Source organism: Carassius gibelio, chromosome A9 (genome assembly GCF_023724105.1).
Source record: "Carassius gibelio isolate Cgi1373 ecotype wild population from Czech Republic chromosome A9, carGib1.2-hapl.c, whole genome shotgun sequence".
Lineage (NCBI taxonomy): Eukaryota > Metazoa > Chordata > Actinopteri > Cypriniformes > Cyprinidae > Carassius > Carassius gibelio.
Window position 1 is genome coordinate 19,538,252 of NC_068379.1, and position 21,480 is coordinate 19,559,731.

General features: G+C 35.6%; 2 protein-coding genes across 2 annotated transcripts; both read left to right on the plus strand.

Moving 5' to 3' along the window:
• The first annotated feature begins 8,671 nt into the window (after positions 1–8,671).
• LOC128019876 (collagen alpha-1(VIII) chain-like) lies at positions 8,672–19,006 on the plus strand. Its single transcript, XM_052606184.1, has 3 exons — positions 8,672–8,767; positions 15,683–15,896; positions 15,988–19,006. Exons 2-3 carry the CDS (start codon positions 15,686–15,688, stop codon positions 17,910–17,912), a joined length of 2,136 nt encoding a protein of 711 aa, XP_052462144.1. The 5' UTR covers positions 8,672–8,767; positions 15,683–15,685; the 3' UTR covers positions 17,913–19,006.
• Positions 19,007–19,361: 355 nt separating this feature from the next.
• On the plus strand, positions 19,362–21,264 carry LOC128019881 (protein jagunal homolog 1-A). The gene is made up of 3 exons (XM_052606189.1): positions 19,362–19,753; positions 20,308–20,423; positions 20,526–21,264. The coding sequence occupies exons 2-3, from the start codon at positions 20,335–20,337 to the stop codon at positions 20,986–20,988; spliced, it is 552 nt and encodes a 183-aa protein (XP_052462149.1). The 5' UTR covers positions 19,362–19,753; positions 20,308–20,334; the 3' UTR covers positions 20,989–21,264.
• Positions 21,265–21,480: the final 216 nt, after the last annotated feature.

Sequence of the window (21,480 nt, forward strand, 5' to 3'; positions counted from 1 at the left end):
TACATTGTTGTGGATAAGGAAAGTGAAGTGTTTTGTTTTTGCATTACAGAAAGATGTGAAAATCAATTATTTATATTATTATTATTAGACTAGCTGTTTTACATGAAGACAGTAAAATATGTGCATAAATGTATATTTTTTGTTGTTACATATTTAAAATAATAATAATACTGACTATAATATTAATTACTTTAATGAAATTATTATTATTATCATTAGGTCTGTTAATGAGATAGTTTACATTTTATATTAAAACTTTAAAAGCTGTGCATAAATTAACATTTTCTATGGCTTATTGATAGGCCATAATGATTTATTAAATAATAATAATAATAATAATAATAATGACATTTCATAGGCTATATTTTACATTATTAAACCTAAAAGGGGAAAAAAAAACAGACCAAATATTTATTGTAAATACTGACAAATTGCATTCACTTTAATACATTATTGAGTTAAGACTTTTATTGATCAATCTATTTATCCTCAGTCAGACATGTATTTTGACATAGGCCTATTATGAATATCACACAGTAGCCATTAAGTTTTTCTGGTTGACACCATTGTTGTATGATATAAGATGACATAAGCAAATTTACCTAAAACTGTTAAACTCACACGCTCTGTGTGACCTTGTTGATCTCATAGGTAGTGAAGTATAGAGGACCATCGTGATGAAGGCAATCATTGATTTCTTCTTTGAAGTTTCTTTGAAAATGTTGTCAGGTTTTTAAACAGCTTTTCAAATGAAACATTAAAAAAGAGGTGGCCTGTACTGTAAAAGCATCTGTTGCAAATATAGGAATCTTTCTTTTAAAGATCCATGTTTAAATTTCTATGTAATATCTGTTGAAGCGGGAGCTCAGTTACTTGAGTTCACTTGAGGATGGTGGCTTTACAATGTCCAATTTCTCAAAGAACCACGGAGAGATAACTTATATCTGTGAATATGATATTTTGCTAAAATAATTATAAGCCTTTGGGAAGTTTTAATACATCTACATGGGCTTTGATTGTTACCACAAACATACATTTAGTGCACATTTCAAGATACTTTCCACTGCAATGTAAAAATGGTCAACCTCAGTACAGATACCATAAAGAAGTAGGATATATCTCCACAAAAACGAGTTTAAAATGGAAACAAAATGTCACAATCTCTTCTGAGTATTTGCTGACGCTTAATATAATAATAACAGGACTTCTGTTTTTGATATTAATAATATGTGTTCTCTTTTAAATGCTTCACACGAACTGTGTTTGTTCATTTTGGTCCAAATATCTGAGAAGGGTTAAAGTTTCCTATGTTTTTCTCCCCTGGACCGGATTCTGGTCTCTCTCTTGTAATCATTGTTTGGTGCTAAATCTAATTTCCTTTCTTTCTGTCCTTGGGATAGCTCAGTGGTGAATCAGAGTCCTTCAGCCAAGACTGTTATCTTAAATCTTACAGCAAGGTCTTCTCTGCACGTCCACGGTAAGTGTGCGGGACATCGGAAATAAAAGAGAATCATAAATATTAACGCTATGACCCCACCTAGTGGTAAAATACTTCTTGTCATCTAGTTCAATTATTAAAAACACACGACTGCCACGCCGTGGAAATAAGCGGTAATGCAAGCAGTCTGTGACCCACAACAACAATAATCGCAATAATATTATTTATTTATTTTAATTATGTGACACTTACGACTAGTGACACGTAAGACAAGTAATGGCTGCTAGCTTTGCCATCACAGGAATAAATTACATTTTAAAATATATTTAAATAGAAAACAGTTTGAATCTAATTAATCTGTTGCAATAATATTTTTAAGTCTGGCTTAAGGGTCCAAATGCTTTTTGGGGCACTGTATTAAAAATAATCTTCCACAGCACCAGTCATATCCATTGATAGATTGATGCTATAATCTTTGTACTGTTTGAAAAATATTCTTGACCTAGTAAGATTGTTTTTGAGTATGTCTGTTCTTTAAAGTGTGATTTTGGGTTCATGTGGGTCCAAGATGTCTGCTATGAGGGAGTGAGTTGATAAAAGCACTATTTCACACTATATATTGAACGCAAATGAACAAACTTTGCTTTTTTTCATTTGTACTTTCCATTCATTTATCATTTCTACCAGAAAGACTCAGAGAAGATATTGTAACAATCATCCATTTATTAATGACACAGCAAGCAATATATACGATAAGTATTTGGCGCAGGCCCCGTCCGTAACTCACAATCCGAGGGTACGGATTCAGCATTTCCTGCCTGAAGATGAAGATTTTTTTTTTCTTAGGGGATCTCAAGCTTGGTCTGGATCTCTAACCTTGATTACAATATTTATCATGGCATTTCACATATATATGCAATACCATACCATATACATATTACATGTTACTCAAAGGGACTTCAAAGAATATTGTGTCACTATTTATTTTTATTTTCTTAGCCTTTGAGCACAAGACTTGATAAACTGCTTTCGGATCTGTTTAAGGCACTCTGCCTCATTATCTAAGAAAAGACAGAGTGAAGCTCCTCTGACCTCCGAGAGTCGGCATTGATCATCAGCACCACGGTGGCCAATTCAGACAGTCTATCAAAACAAAGAGCTCAGCAGAGCAGCGCGGGACACATTGATCACACAGTCTGTGTTTCAGCAGTGCTCTGCAGCTGGGAGACATGAGCACATCAGTCACAATACTCACAGCTTTCAGCCCTTCATTAAATAGTAGACAAGGGGGCCCAGAATATTTAATGGGCTCCTGTTGTGTTCAGTACTGTTCACTTTTTGCCCACCTTTAAATATTTAGATAATATTTTACATAATTATATGTACGGAACAGAATTTACTTCCGAGGTCACAGTACAATTGTATTTTTGTGTGTGTCTGTGTGTCTGTGTGTGTCTGTGTGTGTGTGTGTATGTGTGTGTGTGTGTGTGACACCTGCGTGTCTGTCAGTCACTATTAAAAATGAGTCCTCAACTATCAGTCACTCACAGAGTGTGGTCTGTCTCATAAGTTCATGTGTCACAGTATCTTCCTGTGCTTTTAAGGAGAATATTCACTGATTCTGTCTGTTCTGGAGGATACACTATATAGCATGAGTTCAGATGATCTCTAAAACCCTTAAGCAAATATTAATCTAATTCAGACAGAAGTCTGTATAGACTTAGATGAAGGTAAATCACGTTGAAGACCCTTGGTCCATCAGTACTCTCTCATTCCTACTTCATGTGTATTTTCCTTTCCAGCAAGCATGGATTCCCACTGTAAACACAGCCCTTCTGAGAAATGTCTTCCTTGATTCCCTCAACCCCACCTCACATATATACAGTACATCTATACACACATGTCGTTTTATTCCAATAAACAGTATGTCCATTTAACCTTAAGGTCAGAGACCCTCCATCTTTCAGTCACTTTCACAATGGAAACGTTTGTTTAAGAGATTTGGTTGGATTCAGACTTGGTGGGTTGCAGAGGAGTAGAGTTTGACAAAACATGCCGTAACATTTCATTCACAGCTGAAGTCTAAGCAGATCCCAGAGAGGAACTCAAAAATGTTCTATTCTATTCTATTCTATTGTAAAATGTATGAACACAATATCAAACCAAGTGGTGTCTACAAACACATTTTCTCAGAACTTGAGTTTTCACTGTTTGTCAGCTACAGTGTGTCCGCTATGTATCATTTAAAATATAAGATTTGTTTTATAATATATTGTTTTGCTGAAAGTAATTTGCTTCAATGTATCTTTGTGTGAAATATGAATTATGATTGAGAGAGCACTTGTCTGGTAGTCTTTGGTTTATAAAGGTCACAGAGGTTATGTCTGAATTGCTGGATGTGCATGTATAAAAGTGTGTGTATTTAACAGCCATTTTCAGGGTGAATAAATTAAAGGCTGAAAAAATAACTACAAAAAGGTCAAAAGCTGTTTCTCACACTTTAGTCTCCCAGAGTCAGACTTGTGACAGTTAACATAACGTCTGGTCATGACTGACATGGAAAGCTACCAACACATCAGTGAGTTTTATCCAAAGTTTATTTAGTTTTTATGTCACATTAACATTGTGTCGCATGCTTGCGTCCAGTGTGGGGTTATATGAAATACATAAAGGCAGGACAAAATCTTCTAAATATGTATGTTTTAATATTTAGAACGGACAAATTTCCCTGTTGGTTTACATCAAATTCTGCTGAGACTAAATGATCTAAACTATATTATCAACTTTACTTTATTGCTGTATGCTCTTACTTTATTTCCACAGTTGTCTCATTTCTGTCAATTTCTTTTATGTTTTCATTAATTTTATGAGAAACATCTGAGAGAAAGCTGATATATGCCATACATGAAACATAACCGAGAACTCTTTGAAAGAGCAACATCTGGGCAAATATTTTTTTCTGGGCAACAATCTCAAGAATACAGACAAAGAAAACACTCAACCCTGTCTGTAACAATGTTCAAATTAAGGAAGAAGGAGGCGTATGAACTGGCAAACATTTAAACAATTTGAATAATAAAATAAAATTTAAAATAACGTGACAGCCCATCATGGGGACTGGCGCGCACAAACACAACCAAGACAAAATAAAGTCCAGGCCTGGTCCTCTCTCATCTTGCACTGTTGTCACTCCTCCTCCTATTCTTCTGGAGCTCTTTGGTGGGACTCAAACCAGTGAGTGGCACAGGTGTGGTGCATTATCACTTACTCCACTGGCCTCACTCCATTGCCATGGCTCTGGGACCCCCGACTCGTCACACTATCATTTAAACTTACCAACAAAGAGGGCTAGTAAGACCAAAAACTTGCCGCTGTCCTTTATATTCTACGCCGTACTTGCAAATCAGTTTCAGTATCACAATGTTCATAACAGGTTATATATTTTGATTTGTGGTTATGTTGCTATTGCGGTCCAGTTTTGAGGTGAAATGTTCTGTCAATCACTAATAAGTGGCCATGTTTATTGTCCATTGTGTTTGTGTGTGTGTGTGTGTGTGTGTTGGCACATGGGTGGGTTGTTGTGTGCATGTGTAAATTAAAATGATTAACAAGTTTTTCATAAAAAATAAAAACTACATACGAAACTACATAATACTTGTTTAATTAGGTCACAAATTTATTTATTTTCAAAATGGCTGAAATGGTAGACATGCATATTTTATTATTATTATTTTTATTTGATTTATTTTTTCTCAGGGTCGGCATCCCAGATGTTGTTTACGATTTCCTACTTTCTGCAGTATAAGAATACGGTAAAGTTAGATTAAATTAATCAATACACACATGCAGAATCTATATATATATATATATATATATATATATATATATATATATATATATATATAGTATCTGCATGAGTGTATTGATTAATTTAATCTAAATTTACCGTATTCTTATACTGCAGAAAGTAGGAAATTGTATATATATATATATATATATATATATATATATACAGACACACACACACACACACACACACACACACACATATCTATCTATCTGTCTATCTATCTACTGGTTGTGTGATTTGTTTGTGTGTTCTTTAAAGCATTGGCCATCATGGGTTAGTTAAGATTTCATGAAGGTTAAACTCCCCCATCACATCAATGCCAGATCTGTCACATGTTTATCAGAATTGCTGAGCAAACATTTCACATTTTAAATATGTCATCAACCATGTACCCAGACATTATAACACCTCCTGCACAGACATAATATACACATGTACAACTAGACAGACGGAAAGGAAACAAGGAATAGTTGTGCGTGGGAGGGGTCATGCATGTGATCACACATGGCTATAGGGCATGAAACTACAGCAGAGTGTACTAGCTTTATTTTTGAGCCATATTTAACATCAACAGCCAAAAGGTAAAGGCCATATAGTTTTTCCTTTTCCTGCTGCTTCTAACATTATTAATGCATCACTAACAACGATTTACAAGGACAGTGAACATTGGGAGAAGTTAAATGTTATATCCCTGGATAATGACATCTATGATTTGATTTGCTTAAAAAAATATTTACTGTGAAATATTATTACAATTTAAAATTACAATTTCATTATGTTTTTATAAAATATAATTAATTCCTGTGATGGCAAAGCTGAATTGTCGTCAACGTTACACGATCCTTTTCCACAAAATCATTTTAATATGCTGATTTGGTTCTTAAGAAACATTTCTTACTTCTTAATCAGTGTTAAAACAGTTGTGCTGCTTAATATTTTTATGGAAGCAGTGAAACTATTTTTTATTTTTATTTTCAGGTTTCATTGATGAATAGAAAGTTCAAAAGAATAGCTTTTATTTGAAATAGAAATAAGTTGTGACTTTTCAAAGATAGAGGACATAATAAATATTTAATATATTAAATTGTTTTAATGTAATAATACATTATCATAATATTTAAGAGATTTGTGTCTTGTTTTTGGGTAGTTGTCATTTGTTATCTTTCTTCTTGTTATTCTATATTCTCATGTTGATATTGAAGTGACTTAATGTGTGATTTAATACAAAATCTGGCAGTGTTGCAACTATATAAATTCACATTTTTGTATGTATGTGTAAAAGCATTCAGGGAGGTTTGTGAGGTCGGGCATCGTATGGAGAGGGGTTGCCTGTCCACCCTAAATGAAGCTTGGCAGCCATTTCCATTGTTCTTTGAGAACTGTCCAGCAGGCCACACACACACACACACACACACACACACACACACACAACACATGCATGCAAACACAAAGCCAGGAGCTTAGAAAGTGTGTGTTGCTTTTAACATAAGCATGTTATTTGCCTTTCTGAACTTCTGTCAAAATATATTCTGATGACTTTGTCATTTATCTTGTCAAGCAAAATGGCTCCAGTACTTTTAGTAATAGGTTTTCACACATGTGTGAGCACAGACACATAGACAGTAATGTCTCAGAGGCAAAGGTGACAGACTGTAATGAGAGACACGTCAGCCATCAGCTGAAAAATTACAGCCAGTTGGTTTATTTCTGGTCCATTTAATGGCCATTATATAAAAGCTTTTATAAATGCAGAAATGGCAATAGTCATAATGTCATCTGACTTTTCCAGAACGATGATGTCACTTTCCCCACGACAGTTCACGGTGCTGGAATGTTACAGGCTATTGACCGAGGCAAAGGATTGTGGGTAGTGTGTACAGAGGAACATGGAGGTGTAAGGGGTGAGCCATCTGCCTCACACACTCACAGTAAACTCCTACAGCTAAACACACAAGCCACACACTCACTTCATACACACTCACACACATCAGTAGGTCAAACACAATGGCACCGGCAATACTGTATGCGTGACATTTAGACAAGTTCAAACACACACACAAACACACACAAAGAGAGAGAGTCAGATAGTTTTGTGATAACTTACTGACAAGAAGGAATGCTGGTACTAAACTGACTGTATGTCCACTGCGAGATAGACAGAGTATGTGTGCGGTGGGAGACAGTAACACAGTAACGTGAAGTACACTGCACTCATGCAAAAACATGCACAGTCACACAGACACATTATTACAACATTATTCTACAATGACCTTTTCTTATAGCTCTGTCAGACACAACACAAACAAACAAAATAAGATTTCCGTGTGTAAGCTCTTTAGTATTTGGTATTGGGTTAATTTAAATAAAACTTCCAGTTTTGGGGTTCATATAGAGTAACAAATGATAATCATAAATCCAATAAACGGCTTATGGATATATTCGTGTTGGAAAAATTGAAGCAATTTGTTTGTATTTGAATTTAATTTTAATTTTTATATAATTTCAAGTATAAATTATGTATAATGTACGGAGACAGCAAAAGCCATTTTGTCTATTTTTATTTAATGTTGACTTCCATATACTGTACCATGTGCAGAATTTAAACTAGATTTATTTCCACTTTCTTCTTCTTCTTCTTCTTCCTCTTTCTTTCTTTCTTTTTCTACTATATCGAATAAGTGTTCTCACCAAGGCTGCATTTAATTAATCAAAAACACAGTAAAACTTTAATATTGCAAATATTTTAAGTCTTCTGCTTTAAATTGTATTCATGTGATTTATTCCTGTGACGACAAAGCTGAATTTTCAGCAGTTATTATTCCAGTCTTCAGTGTCACATGATCCTTCAGAAATAATTCTAATGTGCTGATTTAATGCTCAACAAATGTTTCTTATCAATATTAGCATCAATTCTGAAACAGTTAGGCTGCATAATATTTTTGATGAATTTAGTAATATATATATATAGGGATAAATATATATATATATGTATACATATATATATATATATATATATATATATATATATATATATATATATATATGTATGTATATATATATATATATATATATATATGTATGTATGTATATATATATATATATATATATATATATATATATATGTATGTATATATATATATATATATATATATGTATGTATATATATATATATATATATATATATATATATATATATATATATATATATATATATAGGGTTGATCACTAGACAACGATTTTGGAAAATCAAACAAATCTCAGTGTCTGTCCTGAAAACACTGCATCTTTATGTTGTCACGTTCATCCACACTGTAGCAATCTCTCTCTCTTCTCCCTCCCCTGCTCTCTGACTCCACCCTGCTGTGGATAAAAGGTGGTCATCTGCAGACTGTTTCCTGTTTAAGTCCAGTTCGCATTGGTCAAGGTGTGTTTCAGAGAATCCTTGAGATTATCTCCTCCTACGGCCAGTCAAAGGAAAGGTAAGGAAATACATTTATATATTCATCATTTCATTTATCTGTAACTGCTTGTCTTGTTGCTTATTGATGCACCTTTGTAATTTGCAAAACTGTTGCAAAACTGATGACCAAGCAGACAAGTAAAGACAAATGGGGAAATTGTTGTTTAAAGAGAATAGATATACAGCTAAATAACAGCTTTTCCACATTTTATAATTGTACATCAGCATCAGAAAATGTGTGTTGAAAATCTAAATTCTAAACTTTAATTAGAATCTGCCCTACTGCACTGATTGTTACAGGCAAAGATGGGAAACTGTGTTTCATTGTTAAATGTAATACATTATCTTTAGGCTCTTATATGTGTCTGTGATATATTAATCTGATTAGTTTTACTGCATAAAATGTGCCGATATAAAGCAACTATAAACTGTTTTGTAGGTTGTTTATGAGTGGTTTATAAAGTTTAAATAAACATGTATTTAGTGTACAGTTATACAGAAAACATTTATGTTATATTAATCAAATTTATTATAGAAATTCTGAGCAGAAATACATAATGGATGCTTTAGCAAGTTTGGTGGGCTTATGGTTTTGTCTCAAAAGATGATGTGTTAGCTCCCTCTCCTGGTGGCAGTCATATGGAGTCTTTACATACATGTGTGATTGTGATAGTGATAGTGGACTGTCAGTTTAACTCTCAGTTGTGAGAGGAACACAAAGCAGACATCTATTAGATGCACAATGGGATGTGACTTGTGAAGGTCAGCCTGTCATTGTTTTAGCAGAAATAAACTGTGATTGACAATCTAACAGTTTCAGCATTTGCTGTGAGCCACTTTTATTAAGTTCTGCTGAAGTTAGCGATAGGTTGATGGTAGATTAATTAGCAAATATTTGGCCAAAAACGATTTGTACCTGCCTATTTTGTGTTAGCACTCCTTCTGTTAGTAGTGTAATCGCTACATAAATGTTAGAGGAGCCCGACAGCTTCTTCGTATTACTAAATTCACTAATCAGAATGGAAATGTTGTTTGCTTGAAGCAGGAATAAAATTCCTTCCAAATTAATTCCAAAGCACTCACATTGGATATGTGTACTGATAAAAACACTTTTAAATATAAAGCTCCTCCAATAAAAATAAATACATAAATAAGTCTTTAAAAACATCTTGTATTAAGGAACTTTTTTTTTTCCAACAAATTAAATTTTTCTGTCTTTCTGTATTGCCGTATTAGTTCTCTGTGATGTATTATTGTTGGAGATCAACTCTTGTGAATGATACTAAAAAAAAATAATAAAAAAATAAAAAAAATAAAAACTTAAAGTTGCCTCTATCTGCAAATATTAACAACATTGTCGTAGGGAGGCATATCAGCTTTCAGTATCACTTTAGGGTATCATCAAACCTACACGTGAACCAATAAGTGAAGAGAAATGTTCAGATTTATCTGAAATGTCAATCCAAATTAATTTGCCCGGAGTTCATCTACAATTAGATGAGTGGATGATAAATCACTCATGAATGTTTATAATGGTAATCGTATGTATATAATATGTTCAATTTATTTACTGTATTGACTAGTCTTGTACTGGTGATTGATGAGATATGAATGTTTCATTAATTATATTGACTATTTTTATACCTGAATCTATGTACGTAAATAGCTTATCACTAAATATATAAATTGTTTTACAGATTTGTATATAAATCCATTATATTCATCTTGCAGAGATATATTCTTTCTTTTCTACAGACATTTTCCTCTCCCCACACATGCACTTTGAGGCTAGTAGACCCTTGCTGTGTTTCTCACTCTTATAAACGCTCAGCTGTTAAAAGGTTTCTGTGACACAAACAGATGCTTAGAGAGAATGAAGACCCTGTTTTACCTCAAAAAGGCCTGTTTGTTTCACAGCTGGGCTGGGAGTTGTGAATCCAACAGCACAATATAGTCTGCCTGCTACATCATACAGTAGATAAAGTGAAAAATTGTTTACATCACAAGACTGGCATATGAATTTTTTACGCACCTTATTGGTCTGCTTCTACAACACAAACATGTTATAATACACTCTCGGTTTCATCTGTCTGGTTTTGTTCCTCAATCAGAGTTTCATATATAAGTTAACTGAACTCTTATATAACTCTGATACACAGTTTTGTTAGTTATGATGATAATAATAATTTATGCTTAATTTGTATTTGATTGTTGGCATATACTTTTCATGGCTGTTTTAGTTTCTTGTCACTCATAAAAATTAAAAAAATTGAATGTGCATCAATACATTCATGTATGAAATTTTCTGTTATAGAGGAGGGAAAAAAGGTATTAACCAAGTAGATCAACTGATAATCTGGAATATATCGGTTTACTGCATCATGGCCTCTTGAAGTCCTCCCTTGGTACACCAAGAATCACCCCTCTCCTTTTCTTCCCATAGAGAGCCAGAATAAATGTATTGTCAATGATGATTTATGTGTTTCTTTGTGAGTGCACCACTCTGTAAAGATGGGAGAAAAGGGTGTGAGAGACTGAATGAAATGAAAGACAGAAGGTAAGAATGAGGGACAAGAGAGAGGAAGAATTTCTGTAAACACTGCTGGCCATCTGGGTCTCAGTGAGAGGCTGAATGTGAGTTTAACTAGACGTATTTGCTGAGGTGTTCATGCGTTTGGTTACTTGAAGCAATGGGATTCCAGAAGAACATTTCACAAATAGTATGGAGGGCATTTTTCACTAGGTTCAAAGGTCACTTTTAAAAGTATAGGCTAAATTTAGATGCCACAGAAAGTCAGGTTGTATAATCTCAAAAGAAAAAGACTGAAGAGTGCATAATTATGGAAGGTGATGTTAACAACATTTTTATTTGATCAAAAATAAGATAAAACTGTAATATTGTAAAATATTACTATTTATATAAAATAAAAATATATGTAAAATTAAACCCTAACCTTAATTTATTCATGTGACCGCAAAGCTGAATTTCTGTCAAAAAAAAAAATTGTAACATTATAAATGACTTTACAGTCACTTTTCATTAATGCACCCTTGCTAATAAATGGAATTTTAAAAATCATACTGGCCCCTAACTTTTGCACAGTGATGTCTTTTTTTTCTATTACAAAACAATATAAATGAAAACCAAGAGTAATGATATTCACTTATGATGTGCTATGTTTAACTTATGATATGCCATATGTGAATTAAGGTGTCACTTTCATTTGAAAATTGACATTAACATGTACATTTCTAAAATGACTGTGAATTTATTATTATGTGTCAAGGAGGTTTTGGGACATAAACATTAACTGTATTACAGTTAATTTTTTTTCTAACCATGTTTTCCAATATAATTATGAAAACGTTGTTAATAATCACTGTACAGTATGTTGTTCTAGTCATTGCAGTGATACCTATAGCTAACCAAAATGTTAAAGGGGTCATATAATGTTGCTAAAAATAACATTGTTATTCAAATTGTTTATGCAGTTTAAGGTAAAAAAAAACACATTATTTTCCATGTGTACATTGTACATTATCGTTGCTCATCTATGCCCCGCCTTACTGAAACGAGTCGATTTTTACAAAACTCATCGTTCTGAAAAGCGAGGTGTAATCTGATTGGCCAGCTATCCAAATATACTGTGTTTTATGTGTTGCATTGTGTATCGCGCCACATAAACATAAAACCATGTCTGCATTTATGATTGGTGAAATGGCAAACAACAATCACTAGTCTTCACTGTTCAAAACTTGCATTTGAATCATCAGTGGCAAAATATTAAAAAATAAAAAATGTACTTACAGGCTGTGAGTTAGAAGCACCAGACTGTCCTTGCAAAGTTGGAACTGTCCCACTTTATAGAAACAGCCTTTGAGCACAGATCCATTGTAGGCTAGTCTGCAGGTTCAGGAAACACGGAAACAGTCCTCCATAAAATGTGTCACACAGCACCACACACTGCGGGTTTGAGAACGGCATGGCCAGCGGATTTGATGAAGGAGCGGCCAGAGGGCTTGTGGCAACTACATATGACGACCCTGGGCTGGACTCTGCTTTTCCCAATGTGAAAGCCGATTAGGCGATCCACAGCGCAAAGTTGATGTATTTCCTCAGCGACCGGCACGGATCAGTTCTAGGCATGACAAAGCAGATTTTGTCCTCTTTTGGAAGGCCAAACAAAGTAGTTTCACTTTCATAACGAAACACACAGCACCTCCACAACATGGCAACAATTCTACAGCGAGAATAAAAGTTACACCTTCTTTCTTTGCATGAACATCTTGGCAGTGTTATGCAAATCTTCTCACACAGTGACGTAGAAATGTGGGGGCGTGTTTAAACGAGGCATTTTAGGAAGGCATGGACAAGTTTTTCATTTTATAAAGAATATATCTTTGGATTTGAGACTTTAGTCTTTGCAACTTTACATATCTTCTTTATGCACCAATAGATTTTAACATTCCAAAGAGGAAGGAAGAATTGAGATCACATCATATGACCCCTTTAATGTTAACGCTTATGGTAATGAGTGTCTTTCCTCCTCTTAACATTATGCTTCTTTACTGATTTGATTGCTTTGTGTATTCCAGGACAACCTTAAAAATAGGAAGTCCATAGAAAGGTCTGGGAGCACATGTGAGAGTGAAGGAGAAAAAGAGGCCAGGTGATAGGGTGTAAAGGTTTACATCAGTGTTATTCTCTTTCATCACCTGAGCTTACGTCAGTGATTTTAGAAATATGCACTCATGTTACTTACAGTATGAATAAGGGAAAGCCTAAAATGCAATATGGTGCAATGACTCCCACCTTCTAAATAAAAAAGTCAGCCATCAGTTAAAGGTAAAGTCATTGCATCACTGCAGTTGCCGTTAACGAAACAATCAGACTTCTGAAATGTGTGCTTAGGACTGGACATGCCCATTGGATGCTTTAGTCTGAAATCTAAGCTTTTTAAAACATTATTTGAGCATAAGAAACATAATTTATGCTCATAATACAACCAAATATAATGAAACACACAACAAATAGAAAAAAGCACCTGCAAATTAATTAAACAACTTCATCAATTTGACAACACTTGCGCTGCAAATGCTCACAACACAACCAAAAAAAGAAACGCACTGCAAATAGAAAAAAACACCTGTAAAATAAGAAAACAACTACATCAATTTGACAACACACACACTGCAAATGCTCACAACCAAATAAAGAAACGTACTTTGGTTATGTTTTGAGCATTTGCAGTGCGTCTCTTTATTTGGTTGTGTTGTGAGCATTTGCAGTGTGTGTGTTGTCAAATTGATGAAGATGTTTTCTTAATTTGCTGGTGCTTTTTCTATTTTTGCATTAGTTTTCTGAAGTTGCAGCACATTAAGCTCTCTCGACCACCGTATAATTCCCTGCAGACCAGACCTGACATATTGTCACATCATGTGCAAATACACATTTCAGAATATGTGTGATTTGATTATTATGCTCTTGTAAGCAAAAATAAATAAAAATGAATGTATAGTTGAATAAAACGATATCCCTTATACCATGTAATTTGATAAATGTCAAATCTTCTGATGTCATACATACTTAATTAGTTAATGGCACATATAAATCTTAATGATTTCTAACTAGCTTTTGATTCGTAGTGGACGTTACTATCAGTATTACATGATGCTAAATCAGCTTAAAAATGTTTTAGGATAGTTCTCAGTCTGCTCAGTCTGGTCTTTGGCCAGTAACTATATCCTTGCATCTCAAAGAGTGGAAAACCTAGATGGCCCATGGCACATCTGTGTGATTTTCAGCAACCTGACAAAAAGCCAAAGGTCAACTCCATCACTTCCATCATCTTGAGGCAAACTTTGTTTCATTCACATCTAAGCTGTTATTTATTTTATTTTTTTTAAAATATAAAATAAAGCATCAACGTGTTTTAAAAAAACGTATTTGGCTAAGAGACAAGCATAACATTAAACTTAAATATAACAATGTAAGCATGCATGAACACCCACTGTTTACTGTCTGGGATTCCTCCAGTGTGAAAGGTAAATTACTGAAAGTTTTTTTTCTAGTTACTGAGAACTTCCCTAGAGATTTTTAGAAGTGAGAAATTCCAATAAACAGGCTGCTTCCTGTCCTTTGACTTGCTTTTACAGTTTGAAAGTAAAGTCACGTTTAAGAGTATAGGTTAAATTTAGATAACTGAGAAAGTTGTGTATAATTTCAAGACAAGAAGGTGATCAAGTGAGATGATTGTATAGTTATTGGAGGTGATGTTAACACTGGAATTTATTTTTATATTATCAATTAATTTACACTACATTTAAAAAGTTTGGGGTAGTTAGGATTTATATTGTTGTTGAATGAAGTCTCTTATGTTCTTAATACCGTAGGTATGACTCAATTTCAAGTTAGAACTCTTTTTGATGTTTTTTGCTTTGTTTAAGCTAAAAGAATATTACAATTATAATGAATAGTTGCATAATCTTCCTTTGTGAAGGAAATAGTCTATTGCTTGTTTGTGGTCTCTCAGTATGTCCTGTTGTTTAAAGTGTTTTGGTAGTTTAATGTCTTTACTTTTTTTTTCTATCAGAGAACAGGGTGTGTTGCAGAGATTATAATTGATACTGTTAGCAATTGGCAGTATATTATACATTACTTATTAGGTCCTAACTTGTTAATGGTAATTATTTTTTTTTTATTTAGATATGTAAAAAAAATAAATAAATAGGGTTAGGGTTATATATGTATCAATTATTATATATATATGTATATATATTGTTGATGTATTAACATGCATTTATGTAATTTATGTTTAATTAACAGTCAGTTGGATGAATGACACTTATTGATTTATTACTAAATTGGATACCTAATTGGTAACATAACTGATCATTGATTGCATTATTAATTCTTTGATCCACCCCACAACAGGCCATGGCTGCTTTCCTAGTTGCTTTGGTGCATTTGATTCTATTGCCATCAGCTTTTGGAGGTGCATATTATGGACACAAACCACATCCTCAACAACATCAACCCTTACCACAGATGCCTCACATGGGAATGGGAAAGGATATTTCACACATGCTATATCCACACTACAGAAAAGACCTACCAATGCACGTAAACAAAGGCAAAAATATCAAAGGTATGAACATTTGTTTATCTTAACACTTATATTCACATTGTACATGATATATATGGCTCTGTAGTACTGACCTAGCTTTTCCCTTATAAAGGTGAGACCATTCCCAGAGGTGAGCAGGCTGTTCAAGGAGAGACTGGGCCGAAAGGGCCCCCTGGTCCGCCTGGGCCCCAAGGACATCCTGGGCCTCAAGGTATTGGTATAAAAGGCCCTCCTGGAAAGCCAGGACCTCCTGGTCCCCCAGGATTTCCAGGAGTTGGTAAGCCAGGAATGACAGGTATGCCTGGGAATCCAGGAGGTATTGGGCAACCTGGACAGCAAGGTGAAAAGGGACCCAGAGGTGAAGAGGGACAACCAGGCATGACTGGGCCCCCTGGTCATCCTGGACCCCCCGGTCTGCCAGGAATAGGAAAGTCTGGTGGACAAGGATTACCAGGACAGCCAGGGGCTAAGGGAGAGCCAGGACATAAAGGTTTCCCTGGTCTCCCAGGGTTACCTGGGCCTAAAGGAGACAGAGGAATTGGACAACCAGGGCCATTAGGGATAAAAGGGCCAGTTGGGCCACCTGGCCCACCAGGGCAGGCAGGATTACCGGGAATGGGTAAGCCTGGTCTTCCTGGTGTAGCAGGTCCACCTGGTATTCCAGGGAAACCTGGACAGTCTGGGGAACCAGGTCCAGAGGGTACACCTGGTGGACAGGGCCTACAAGGACAACAAGGGGCTCCTGGAATTGGAATTCCAGGAGAAAAAGGATTACCAGGACTGCCAGGTGCACCTGGCCACAAAGGATTACAAGGGCCACCAGGGTTGCCTGGGAAACCTGGATTACCTGGATTTGGCAAACCTGGATACCCTGGCCCAAAGGGTGACAAAGGTATGGGAGGGCTTCCTGGTGCTCAAGGACCAAAAGGAGACAAAGGTTATGCTGGTCAACCAGGCATGAAGGGTCCCCCTGGTCAAACTGGTCCTCCAGGCCCTCTAGGATCAATGGGGGCACCAGGTGGAATTGGTTCCCCAGGATTAAAAGGAGAAGGAGGTTCACAAGGTGCCAAGGGAGATCCCGGACCTATGGGGCAGCCAGGTCCTCCAGGATTTCCTGGCCAACCAGGCCTCCAAGGTGAAGATGGAGAACCTGGGCCAAGAGGATCACAAGGACCCATAGGTCCCAAAGGAGAAGGAGGAAGCAGAGGTCTACCTGGTCCCCCAGGTCCATCTGGCCTGCCTGGTCTTAAAGGAGAACTTGGTCAGCCTGGCCCCAGAGGACCACAGGGTCCTAAAGGTATTTCAGGAATTGCAGGACCAGGAGGACCAAGTGGGCCTCCTGGACCTCCTGGGCCAAAGGGAGAAGTTGGTCTACCAGGTCAAGCTGGTCCACCTGGTCAAGGCATTACTGGAACCCCTGGTCCTATTGGTCCAGCAGGTCCACATGGCCAGAATGGATCCCCAGGTCAGCCAGGACTCCAAGGTCCACCAGGGCCTCCTGGACCCCCAGGCCCCCCTCCTTCACCTGACCTGATGGGTGTTCTTTCTGAGATGGGACCTGCCCTGGATGGTATGAAAACTGGTGTGTACAAGAAAGGGAAATATGCAGGTGGGGGTGACATGATGGGTGCCAATGGTCTGGAGATGCCTGCTTTCACTGCCAAGCTTACCACACCATTCCCTCCAGTTGGCATGCCAATAGTGCTTGACAAACTACTGTATAATGGGCGTCAGAATTACAACCCTCAGACTGGTGTATTCACTTGTGACCTCCCAGGCATCTACTATTTTGCTTATCATGTGCACTGCAAGGGTGCCAATGTATGGGTTGGGCTCTACAGGAATGGGGAGCCACTTATGTATACATATGATGAGTACAAGAAGGGATTCCTGGATCAAGCGTCTGGGAGTGCTGTCATTCCATTACAACCAGGAGACACAGTTTATTTACAGTTACCATCTGACCAGGCAGCTGGATTTTATGCAGGACAGTATGTCGACTCCTCCTTCTCTGGCTTTTTACTGTACCCAATGTAAACCACAGGAATAAGTGAAATCATTTTAAGGAGAATAAGGGGGGAAAAGAACTGACATTAAAATATTTGACTTTTTAAAAATGTCAGTATTTTTAAGTACACTTTCACAGGGAAGAAAAGAGACTCATAGAAACAGCTCCTTTAATCTCAACCTAACAATATCAGTCTATAGTTGAATATATGCAATGCTAAATTACAGAGTGCTGTGTCTGTAAAGATACAACCTGCACAAAGACTCTGACAGATTGTAGCAAAAATATTCAACACCACATTTAAACAGATTTTTGAGAAGATTGTTTTTGTAACGTATTTATGTATTTGTTTTATTGATGATATCAAACATGAATATAAATGCTTTAAAATGTTAAGAACACTATTTTTAATGTATTTGTGACATTTGCATGATAACAAATGTATTTGCTTTGAATGAGATGAGAAAAAATATTTTTTTTAAATATCACATATCATGTTTGTTTTTATCAATAATTATTTTTTAAAGGTTTTGCATACTTGCAATATTGTAACACAAGTGCTGTGTGAACTGCAACCAAAATATGAATTTGTTTGTATGTGTGTGTGTGTGTGTGTGCACTAGAGAGAGCATGTGTACGTGTGCTAGATTGTCTTTTAGCCAAACTCCCAGCCCCCCAAACTTTAAATAATAATTTGTCTGAAAACCACTTCTATTTCTATAATAAACTGTCATCAAAATGAAAATTTTACTCACAATACAATACCTCTCACTATCATCAGCCATATCATCACTTCCCTCATTTCCATCCTTTTTTTAATTACTTATTATGTAATAACATTTGTCTTTATGTGTGGGTCACTTTCAATAACGATGCTAAAATCGTCTAATCCAGTAAAAATCTGTCTCAGTACGTTCCACCCCCCTTTTATTTAACGTTTTTTTTTTTTTTCTATTTTATTTTATTATTATTATTTTTTTTAATAAAGATGACTTACATCAACTGTATTTCCATCAAATTCTTGTAACAATGACATCATCTAAATATGGTCACTTGGGGAATTAAAATATCAAATTTAAGATCTTATTACCATGTCTAAAAACAGCTACAAAAAAAAAAAAGAAAAGAAAAAAAGGTCCTATAAAATTATAGTTCAAAGGTGAACTGTTTGTAAATAAACTCTGCATCTAAATCCTATGTTGCTCATTTATTGGTCATTTAAAAACGTGACACAGTTACTATTGTCAATTATACTATTCAGTAGTAATTATTTACAATAGAAAACTACCGTGGTAACTTCGTCTTAGTCATCAAAAAGAGAAAAAGACTTAAATACTTACTTGCTTTGAAGGAGAGCTGTAACTGTATTTAGGAAAGTTTAACACAATACAATAGGTAGGCTTATGCATTCGTTGTCGTGGGGGATGGTGTGTGTGTGGGTCGGAGGTGGGTAATACACGGCGCCTCATAGGGTAAGGTTACGATGGCGAAAGCTTGACATTTTGAAAGCATGATGACCTCCCTGGATCTGTCCAGTCACATGACCTCATTAATATCCATGGGCCTATAGCCTTCACCATAGTACGATTTTCGCCAGCTGTTACATCCTCTTCTCCCAGGAAGTCAGAATCGTGAGGATCCAGGAAACCATTTAATATTAAAAAGCCAAACCACCGCATCCTGCTCACTACTCGGTCAGAGACGCTGCGCTATCAAACAGATTGCGCGAAGGGGCGGAGAGATTCTTTACTGCCCTATTTGTGCGCATGAGCAACATATTATTGCCTTCATTGATAAAAACCCTTTGTGATAATATTTCCTCATCTAATCTCCTCACTGTCGCTTTCGGCGCGTTTCATCAATCCATACGGTAAGGCTGTTTTTATTATTATTATTATTATTATTATTATTATTGAAATGCGTATCGCATGAAATAGGGCCTATACTTTCAATTTACACAGTGATCCGTTTGTTAATTCAAACGATCAATGCATCCTTCATACGGAAACCGGATGGCAATATGTGCTTACATTTTTTAAAAAAGAGATCATTTATTTCTTTATTGTATAGACTACAGCCATATATTGTTATGCTTCACCTTGCATATTTATATGTTACATGAAATTCACACGCTTTGCTTATATATTTCGGTTTAGTTCTCTGTTGGAGTGTTTTAATGTAAATTGCACACTAGAATGTGCATGAGATATTATGCCATTTATCTATACTGGGCCCCTATTAGATGTTGGTGCAGTATTATCATTTTCAGTTATTGTCCGGCTTGATAGATTAAATGTTGTACAGTTTATTTTAACATTTTAAAGATATTTCTATTACAATTTAAAGATGCTCTGTACAATAATAATTTAAGTTTGTTAAACTATAGTTTATGTATTGGGGCCTGTGAATAACATATGTCTACAGGGTGTTAAAGTCATCTGGAAATTGGCAATGGCATCACGTGCACGCCCAAGAGCTGCAGGGACTGATGGGAGTGATTTTAAACACAGAGAGAAAGAGGCTTCTCACTATCAGATGAGGTAACTACAACCCTTATACTCTCACAGCAATATAACAACCAATAACTGCATATATGTATATCAGAATATGCATTTGAACTTAAAAAACAAAATGTCTTTCAGTGCTTCATCAAAATCAGAAATAAAGAAGCTCACTGTAGTGCATTTCTTCATATGGATACTGGTGGCAGCGCAGGTGGTTGTTAGTCATCTCAATCTGGTGTCACATGATCTGGTGGCCATGCCCTATCAGTGGGAGTATCCGTACCTTTTGAGTCTCCTGCCCTCATTTATTGGAGCCCTGGCCATGCCGAAGAGCAACATCAGCTATCTGGTGATCTCCATGATCAGTGCTGGTTTGTTCTCAATAGCACCCTTGATTTTTGGTGCAATGGAAATGTTTCCACTGGCTCAGCAGCTCTACCGACATGGAAAAGCTTACCGGTTTATCTTTGGCTTCTCAGCTGTATCGGTGATGTATCTACTCATGGTGATTGCTATTCAGGTGCATGCATGGCAAATCTACTACAGCAAGAAGCTTTTAGATGCCTGGTTCAACTCAACACAAGAGAAGAAGAAGAAATAAAGATGCTAGTGTATAATTTCATTTATCCACCCTATTTTTCTGTCTAAGTTATTACTGTACAATGCACGCAATGTTTAAATATACATTTGTAAGCAACAAAGCTTACTTAATATATGGATTTTACATTTTTTCATATATATTTAAATTAAGTTTACCTTTTGTTTTAGCATCTTATTTAATACCTGAAATTCTGTTTAATTACAAATTGTTTAGTCAAGTATAGAGAGCCATTCACATCATTTGTAATACTTTCTAAATAAAATGTTTCTTTAAATATATATTGTTGTGTATTTCAAACAATAATTTCATTCTAAGCTTGATTTTAAAAAGCATGGACTATCATTAGCTGACTTTTTAGCTTGCATTTCCAATAGAAATTTACACTTTCTTGTATCATGTTGGTTTTAAATTCTACTTTGCACAACACTTTTTTTTTATGGACTAGGTGCTACATCAGAATCTTGTGAGAGTGTAGAGACATTTTTTTCCTTA